The following is a 9,861-nucleotide window of genomic DNA, read 5'->3' on the forward strand; positions in this document are numbered from 1 at the left end:
ATAAAATCATTAATGATGTGTGATAAGACATAATGCTATGGTAGAGAAAAATCCATGATATCATAAGTAAGACCAAAGTGGTAGAAAAGTTGCAGTATCCACTGCAAGAAAAAAAAAAAAAAAAAAGAAAACAAATCTCCCAGCGAAAAATAGATCTAAAAAGGTTAGGCATAGTGAGAAACACAGTATCTCTAGACAGAATACTAACTGTGTTGAGAGTTGTTGTTTATAAAAAGAACATCAAAATTATTTACAAATCTAACACTGAACTTTTATATTTAAAAGATAAAGCAAAAATTATTAAATTATTGTAAATATAAATATATAAATGTAGATATTCACAATCTATATTTATCCCTGTTCAATTGATATGTTCCATATATAAAAATGTGTGGTGTTTTTGTAAGTTGATATACACAACAATTGAGTTCAATTTTGTGTAGTGCTCTTATATTCTAATTTTCTAAACTTTGGAGATGTTCCTTTGACTTATTTTAAGATAGGAATGATTAAATATTAACTTAACTTGGTTTTTTTTTTTAATATATTTATTAAAAAAATTCGTTTTTTGTTTTTGGTTTGTGAAAAATATCATTGGCGTATTTTCTTTCAATTTATTATTAAATTGATTTGCATCTATTAAGTACAATATTTGAGTTATTAGCTAAATCCTAAAACACACAAAAAAGCTTTTAGTGCAGCAACTAGAAGATGAGAGTTTGAAATTATGAACTTTAAAGAGAAAGATCATGACAATTACAATCAACTTAAGCATATCTTAATAAACAAAAACATCCGTAAAAAAACAGATTGGTTTTATTTGGTTTGATTTTTGATTTTTTGCATTTTTTTTTCTTATTACAATATTTTTATTTTCATTCCAACCTCCATTTTGAATAAGTCATTTTTGTTAATTTGAAATTAAAATCGGCTCTATTACATTTTTTTATAGATTGAAATTGAACATTATTTATTTATTTGACAATTTCAAAAAAAAAGAATAAAGCTCAATACAAATTAGAAAACAAAACAAAAAGAAATGGAAAGGTGTTTATGATAAGCTGATTATTTATTTATTAAAGCAAATAGTTAGGAAAGAACATATTGAATTAAAAAATCCAAAACAAATATAACGAAAAAGAGCTGAAAGAAGAATAAAAAGCCGCGTCTACAACACGTCCCCACCAACACACTTCGAGGACATAAATGTAAATAAACCCCTTTCTCGAAGGGTATAACTGTCTTCATCATTCCCACGCCGGACTTTCAAAGAACCCAAAAGTAAAAGAAAAACAAAATCGTCAATCCCACCGGAGCTTCCCGCCGTCAATGGTGTTTTTATAATTGAAATATTCTCACCAATCAAATGCCGGCCCCCAATCATCTCCCCTTTCCTCTCTCTTTCTCTTTCTCTATCTCTCCTCTCTCCCAACTCCTCTGACTTCCCCGGAATGTTTTTTATTTGATTTTTCTTCACTACTCGATCCCCCACTTCTCCACCGTATTACATCTCACCCCCGGACATTTGAACATTCTCCTCTAAAAACTAAAACTAATGGACTCGCCAACGTCGAGAGGCGGAGGCGATTCAACAACTCGAATCGCGGCTCGATCTTCCATGATTGAGTCTTTCAAAGGATGTGGATTGACAGGGTTAAGAATTGACAAGGAGGATTTGCGGAAGAAGCTTCAGATGCCGCAGTACCTTCGTTTTGCTATGAGAGATTCCATCCGGCTGCAGGACCCTAGCGCTGGAGAAAGCCGGTTACCTGGTACTAGGCTTGATTCTCTCTCTGCCTCAACCTTTGTACCCGAGAGTACCGAGGAACCTCCGGAGTCACCCATGGTGGTGTTTATTAATCCACGGAGTGGTGGTCGCCATGGCCGCTTGCTTAAGGACAGACTCCAGATGTTAATTAGCGAAGAACAGGTTTTATAGAATTTCTTATATCTTTTTGAATTGTCCATGACTAGTTATTAAAATACTGTCATATTTACTGTTAACTTGAATTAGAATTTTGGAGTTCAAATTGCGTATTGCATTGTTCTTTATGAAAAAAATAGTAATAGAATATGTATATGCACAGTTTCTTCCTTCTAAAAGATGGTAAATTTTGTGCAGGTTTTTGACTTAACTGATGTGAAGCCTCATGAATTTGTTAGATATGGATTGGGATGCCTTGAGTTATTGGCTGAACTTGGTGATGCTTGTGCTAAAGATGTTCGACAGAAGATTAGGGTCATGGTATGATTAAAGTAAATAGACGTGTAGTTATATGTATTTTGGTTATAGGAATTTTTCCTAAAGGGATTTTGGTTATACGTGATTTTCGATTTGATTATGGAACAGGTTGCTGGAGGTGATGGTACTGTAGGTTGGGTACTTGGTTGTCTATTAGAACTTGAGAAAAAGGACAGGCGGCCTGTTCCCCCAGTAGGAGTAATTCCTCTTGGTACTGGCAACGACTTGTCCAGAACCTTTGGCTGGGTGAGTTCTCCTTTCTCATGAAAGTTTGAACATATATATATATACAAATATCATAATTTCTTGAGCGTTAGGATTGAATGCTATTTTCAGGGTGGTTCTTTTCCTTTTGCTTGGAAGTCAGCCATCAAGAGATCCCTGGACAGGGCAACCACCGGTCAGATTCGCAAATTGGATAGGTTAGTGGGATAATTTGGAACTGTTTTCTCAGTTTTTTTTTGTTTTGTATATTTGAATGCTTTGATAGTGCACTTTTGAGTGCTTTGTGTCTGTGCAAGCATCAGTTAACCGTTTATTGCTTCTCATACGTATGAATATTGTGATGCAGTTGGCATGTTTTTCTTTCTACACCATCAGGAGAAAATGTGCAGTTACCACATTGCATGAAACCTACAGAAGAGCTTGCTCTTGATGAGGTTTGTGCATTCTATTACTTAGCAATACTTTTATAGTCTAGCTGAACATATTTTGGATCTGCTCTTTGTCTTATTAATAAACATTTCACTTTGATATATTTCATCTTTCTTTCTGTTTCTCATTGTACGTTTAGAGGTGCTAGCAAGAATATTAGTTTTAATCTTTAAAATGCTCGACTCTTTCTTACGAACTAATCTTTACAACAAAGATTTTGTATTTCAATGGTAGAAGTTTCTTTTTTGTGGCCACAGAGCTTGGAAATTGAGGAAGCATTATCAGAGAAAGCAAGCTGCCACGAAGGAGTATTTTATAATTACTTCAGCATAGGTATATTAGGCATTTTGATTTAAGCATTGTGCATACTCTAAGGGATGTGTACTTTTATGACTCGAGTCAATTACACTCATCAAAGATAGACCTTGAAGAAACATTAGGTATTTATACATAAAAATTTGAAGGGCAATGCATTTATTTGTCTAATTATTTAAATGTCAATATTAATGGCTTCGTATGCAAATTGATTCTAGTGTATGGCAGAACTTGATTTTATGTCAATGTTAAAAGAGGTTTTCAGGCAGAAACGTACTTTTAAGTAGCTATAGGAAAGTTCTTTCTGAGCTTAAACATGTGCAGGATTACGTATCCATTATTACTCTTCTTTTTATATGATGAAGCCTATGGTTAGTCTGGACCATTTTTGTATACATATTTTTTTTTTGAAAAAGATACAAATTTTTGTATACATATTTAGTCTTCAACATTTCTTGAGTTTTGTTAATTGTCTGCATCGTTTATAGTCAATAGTTAATAGGTTTAAAAGAAGAATTGAGGTTGTCTTTTCTTAGGTAATGGCACAACTTTTGTGTGTGTTCTAAAGTTGTACAGTATTAAAGTCATCCTTGTTTCTATATTTCTTTTTTCGGCAAGCACCTAGCATTCTACTAGACTATCTATTATACTGTCACCGAAGTGTCTTGTGTCTAAAATTGGCTCATGCAACAATTGTTAAACTTTTAGCTTTAAGAGTCGTACCTCTAAAGATAATATGCTTTGACAAATTTGGTTGGTATCAAAATGCAGTTTTGTACTAATGTGGTCTGGAAATTAAAAAAAAAAAGCATTTTCTGTTGATGTAGGTTTATTTATTTATTTTGATCATGCAGGAATGGATGCTCAGGTGGCTTATGGCTTCCACAATCTACGTAATGAAAAACCTTACCTTGCACAAGGTCCAATTGCGAACAAGGTTCGTCTAGTTAATAATTTTGTCCCTTCATTTTTACTATTACATGCTTCTATTCCCGTCTGTATTAGTCAGTTCTTCCTCAACTTTAACCTCCAAAGTCAAGATATTGAGTGGAGGAGGTGGAGTCTCTTGGAGAACTTGGGAGGGGTTTTGATCCTTTATTTCTTTGGGATGAAGTGGTAAGGAGAGGATATTCTTTATCTGTTCTCCAAGCTGGAAAAATCTTTTGAGGACACAAAATTTATGAAAAGTTAGGGGAATGATAAAAGCACCAGGGCTTGATGGAGATTTATAGTTGAGTTCCTTAAAGAAGATATTAGGAAATTTTTTAGGTTGACATTTTAAATGTTCAATGATGTTTATAGAAATGTAAGGATGTGTTTAACTGATTTCAATCTCCTATTACAGTTGATTTATTCCGGCTATAGTTGTGGTCAGGGCTGGTTCTTCACGCCTTGCTCTAGTGATCCGGGTTTAAGGTTAGACATTCTCTTTCCCTATAAAAAGTTTCCATAAGCCTGAAAAATGCTTTTAGGATTGTTACTTTGTGATTTGAATAAGAGTTCTAAAATATAGAAAGCAAGAACACTGAAATTTAAATTTGCGAATCAGATTTTCTAATACAATTTTCTGGTTGTAGGGGCCTTAAAAACATCTTAAGGATGCATGTCAAAAAGGTCAATTGCTCAGATTGGGAGCAGATTTTAATTCCCTCGAGGTATCATTCGCTCTTTTCCTTTCTTAATTTGTATTTACAATTGTAATTTTTAGCTCCCACTTTCACTATGATATCGATGAAATAAACAGAATTACGTTTATTGAACTGTTGCTTTGAAAGGAATACGGTAGTATGATTAAGTGGATAGTGCTATATGGCAGCCTAATGGTTGCAACAGCAGAAGCTAGGAGTATCTAAATATCAAACTAAAACTAACAGCTAAAACAAGCTGAACCTTTAGCAGATATTAAAAGTATAACCCTAAAATTTTTCAGCGTTTTTATCTGGCTATGAGAAAAGGGGGATTCCCAGGTAGAATCCTTCATGCAACGGTTTGAAGTGTTTTTCAGTATAGGAATATGTTTTCACTAGCCAACACCCAATATGTTGCCATTGAAGTGTTAATTAAGACCCGTTTGGTAATCATTTTTTAAGTTTTTGAAAATTAAGCCTATTTCCTCTCCGTTTCTTACAATGATTTGTATTTTTCTTAAGTACAATGGTTGATTTCTTAACCAAATTTTAAAAGTGAAAACAAGTTTTTCTGTACTTTTTTTAGTTCTTAGAATTTGGTGTGGTTTTTTAAACCATTGGTGAAAAGTAATAACAAAAGAAAAATTTTGGAAATGGTCATGAAACAAGCCTAAGTTTGAATTTGAGGGGAGCCGATATTTGCTTCCTAACTTTAGGCATTTATCTTATTGTGTTAATCATTTCCTGCAGTGTGAGATCTCTTGTTGCTTTGAATCTCAACAACTATGGTAGTGGCAGGCATCCATGGGGAAATCTTACGCCAGAGTACATGGAAAAGGTACATAGTTCCATTCTTTTCCCTTTACAGAGCACACAATAGGGTTTTTTTTTCTTTCTAATTCCTTTTTCATTAAATTCTACTTTCTAGCTCAATTCCACTTTGACTCTAAACAAGAGATAATTTCTGCATATGGCTTGGCCCTTTTTATTGCAACCCTAAGGAATGGGAGCTAACCTGGATTTTCATTTTGGAATCATATTCCTTGTTGAGATTGCTTTTGTAAGAAAGTGGAGTAAAAAAGAAGTTTTAGTAGTTCCAACTGTATATGGAATTGTTATATTGTATCCTACCATAACCTGCCATATACTCTTTCTACCTTCAAATTCCTAATTGAAAATTAAGCTTACATCTTCTAGAAAAAGAATACTTACCTTTAACATTTTCATTTTATTTTTAGAGAGGATTTGTAGAGGCACAGGTTGATGATGGTCTTTTAGAAGTTTTTGGTCTAAAACAAGGATGGCATGCATCACTTGTTATGGGAGAACTCATCTCAGCTAAACATATAGTTCAGGTAATTCAAACATGTTTGATGACTGCATGTCATTCTTGAAGCATTATTTGGATTCAAGTTTAAAGAAAGGGAATGGATGCAAATTGAATAACATTGGTAATAAACTCTTTTGGCAGGCTGCAGCGATTCGATTTGAGCTTCGAGGTGGAGAATGGAAAGACGCATTTTTGCAGATGGATGGAGAACCATGGAAGCAACCGATGAGCAATGAGTTTTCGACTTTTGTTGAAATCAAGAGGGTACCTTGTCAATCACTCATGATCAGCGGAGAATAATTAGAGAGATAAGCTACACATTGTTGATGATACTGGCAATTTCTTACTGTTAGGATTAACCATTAATGTAAGTAATCTGTGTCGTTGGATCTTCCTTTCAAAGGAATGTAAATTTTTTTTTCTTTTTTCTTTTTTTTTTTATTTTAATTTTTATATTGTGGAAGTAAGTTTTTAGGTGTGGGGAGGAGAGTTTGGTGTTTCGGATTCATTCGAAGGGAAGAACATCTTGTTCTTGTTCTTGTTAGCTGAACTGAAAATGAGTTTGTGAGAGTGGCGAAAGCCTCAAAACGGTATTTATTGTTTGTAACTTTGTATTTCTGTGACATTAATTCATTTGGGAAGCTCCCAATTTATGAGAACATTTCTTGTAAAATGCAACTGAAAACAGAATTCTAATTAATGATCCATATCCTATCATCTTAACTCTGTCTTTTTGGGTGTTTCCTACCTATTCTTTTATACATAATCTTTTTATATGATAATTTGTTAGAAATACATGAATTAAATGAACTAAAGTGTTGAAAGCATAAGGACTAAAGTGAATATTTTGAGAGTACATAAAACAAAGTTAAAAAATAAAAATAAATAAATAAATAAATTAAGATGTAAATAATAACAAATGGGTATTATGTGAGAAATTTTCCAAATCCTAAGATGATGCAAAATTCAACATTATATTCTATTAAGGTTGGTCGATTTGTCTTTTTAGAGCAACATTGTGTTATAGTACATTGTGATTGTATCGACATGTTTGTAAGAGAAGGAGAGTTTTGCACCACTTGGAGACGTACTTTGATCTACTTACTATTTGTGTATTATGATTCATTTGAGTAAGGATTTTCCAAACTTAGGGGGAGCCTAAGCCATTCGAGCAAAGAGGATTTTGTTCTTAAAGAAAGATATGATTCAAGTGAAAAGGAGTCTCACGACCTGAGGGAAGCTTGAGTAAAGAGGGAGTCTCTATTTAGGGGAGTCTAAGATATTCTTCACTAATACTACTACTTAGGGGAAGCCTAAGTTTCCATTAGAAGGATTAGTCTCAAACCTAGGGGGAGTCTAGGTGTACGGTTGAGTGATAGAGCTATACGGGAGTCATTGTAATTGTATTATCATTACATATAAGTGCTACGTTGTAATTACTTATTATTGATATTAGAGAAGTTATCTTTCCTAAGCATTCTACCCTCAAACTTAGGTGGTTTACACCAAACTTAGATTATCAATCTTATGTGTTCATTATGCTCTTTATTATTTATGGTAATTGCGTTGTATGGAATGTAGTAACATTATAGGTAACACAGTTATCACAATAGATAACTCCTTCCTTATTTTTAGATAGTTAAACTTGCAATTGAAAAGACTAAGAGTGTTCACAGTTTGGTTTGAAGCTGAAATCGCACCGAAACAGCAAAATGCAAAATGCAAAAGAAAAAAAAAAAGAAGAAAAAACTCATTTGAAACCGAATTGAACCACTCATTTGTGTCAAACTGAACTGAAATCTGCATATGCGATTCAATTTTAAATACGATGATCACATACTATAGACATATGTGCCTACAACCTCCTACACGATCGTTTAGCTTTCTATACGATCATTCAACCTCTTACACGATCGTTCAGCAACTTACACGATCGTTTAACCCCTTACATGATCGTTTAACTTTTTATATGATCGTTTACCTTCTTACATGATCATTTATCCTCTTGCCGTTCGGTTCAGTTTTAGACTCAGTTTAATGTCTTAAGCTGAACCAAATTACATAAGAAGTAGTTTCAATTTAAACACAACCAAACCAAACCACATGTATTCGGTTTTAGTTTGGTTTGCAGTTTCAGTTCGATTTACGTATTATGGATTCTAATACCATATTAGATACTGTGAGATTTCATTTCAAAATCAATTATTGAAAGTAAGAAATGTATAATTTCTTTAAGAAATGCAATGTCCCTTAATTTTTCCACTTAAAATTGTCTTTTAACATTCCGAAACAAGTTATATTTGTTGTCAATATATCTTTCTAATAGTATGGTTACAAGAAACACTCATTTGGAAAGATCCAAAATCATATATAACTTCCCTTGAATTAAATAATGCTCCCCAAGTTAGATAGTTTGCTAACTTGCTGTACTCATTTCCTTCCCTTTATTCATTTGTTTGTTAGCTGACACATATATATCCCATCTTTGTTAGCTGACCCATGGCTTAATGAATCACATGCAGCCACAATTAGACCCCAAACTTCCCATCAGATTTCTATTCTCATCTAAACAGTACACATTTCTTGAGTCAAAGAGTTGCCAACTTAAACATAGCTTAATGTTCATGAATTGTTTATTGTCGATTAAGAAGGTTACAAGTAGGATACCTATACATGTTCATGAATTGTTTATTGTCAATTAAGAAGGTTACAAGTATGATACCTATAAATACGTGTGTGTATGTATTAAAGTATCTTGAATTTGTTATATAGCGCTTCAACGATGAAGTACAACTTAAGTTGAATTTGACATTTCGTCATATTTACATTGTGTATAGTTCAAACTTTTAAGATTAAAAAAATGTACTAGGTAAATCTTTCTAATTCAAGTGAGGAACATCTCATCTGTAATGTATTATTATTATCTCCAATAATAAACTAAATAATTGCTCTCTCTTTGCTCGTAAATATAGTTAACATATCCTATTAGTGAACCATGCACATAAATTTATGCATTGATTCTCTATTCTTTTCTGTTTCGTCTTTATTTGTCAACTTTTCGATAAAATATATATACAAACGTAAACATGCAATAGTTAAATTATAATTTAGTATATCTCAAATATTTTAGAGTCTAATTTTCCTTTATTCTAACTGTTGAACTAAAAAATGTGCTTAGACTTGTAAAAAGTTTTCAATTTTACAACTAATACATGTGACTTAGATTTTAAAAATCATTTGATAAGTCTTAAAATTTCCAACTTTAATTTATATCTAAAATGTCATTAATATTTTAAACATTTAAAAAATTTCAATTTTAACTTATTTAAAAGTTTTAAATATGCAGGAACTTACTGAATATAAAATTGAAATTTTGATTATGTTTGAAACATTTTTTATTTTAAGACTATGTTAGATTCTTCCTAATTCCTCTAATATGAATTATACACACACACACACACAAAACCAACATATATAAGACACAAAATCAAGAGAGATGAGGGTAAATTTGTAATTTAAAAAAATAAAAAAAATATAAATATATATAGACATACACCTTTTCATGCATTTCATTTTCGTTCCCATCTTCTTTCAAAAAGCTCTTTAAAACAAACAACAAAAAACTCACATACCATAGAATTGATAATAGATACCCATTGCTGCAACCACCAGAGAGAATCTCTTATCACCAC

At 32.5% G+C, this 9,861-nt stretch overlaps 1 protein-coding gene across 1 annotated transcript; it reads left to right on the forward strand.

The window, feature by feature from the left end:
- The first annotated feature begins 1,275 nt into the window (after positions 1–1,275).
- Positions 1,276–6,828, forward strand: LOC103493013 (diacylglycerol kinase 7-like). Its single transcript, XM_008453630.3, has 12 exons — positions 1,276–1,930; positions 2,123–2,245; positions 2,351–2,488; positions 2,579–2,664; positions 2,814–2,901; positions 3,154–3,229; positions 4,066–4,148; positions 4,557–4,627; positions 4,789–4,866; positions 5,590–5,677; positions 6,078–6,194; positions 6,311–6,828. The coding sequence occupies exons 1-12, from the start codon at positions 1,556–1,558 to the stop codon at positions 6,467–6,469; spliced, it is 1,482 nt and encodes a 493-aa protein (XP_008451852.1). The 5' UTR covers positions 1,276–1,555; the 3' UTR covers positions 6,470–6,828.
- Positions 6,829–9,861: the final 3,033 nt, after the last annotated feature.

Source organism: Cucumis melo, chromosome 5 (assembly GCF_025177605.1).
Source record: "Cucumis melo cultivar AY chromosome 5, USDA_Cmelo_AY_1.0, whole genome shotgun sequence".
In the NCBI taxonomy this organism is placed as follows: Eukaryota; Viridiplantae; Streptophyta; class Magnoliopsida; order Cucurbitales; family Cucurbitaceae; genus Cucumis; species Cucumis melo.

What these genes read in the sequence shown, in the direction of transcription:
- LOC103493013 (XM_008453630.3), top strand. Translation starts at nt 1,556, where the DNA reads ATGGACTCGCCAACGTCGAGAGGCGGAGGCGATTCAACAACTCGAATC. An exon ending in GACAGAAGATTAGGGTCATG is followed by an intron (nt 2,246 to 2,350) that starts GTATGATTAAAG and finishes ATTATGGAACAG; the next exon opens with GTTGCTGGAGGTGATGGTAC. An exon ending in TTATAATTACTTCAGCATAG is followed by an intron (nt 3,230 to 4,065) that starts GTATATTAGGCA and finishes TTGATCATGCAG; the next exon opens with GAATGGATGCTCAGGTGGCT.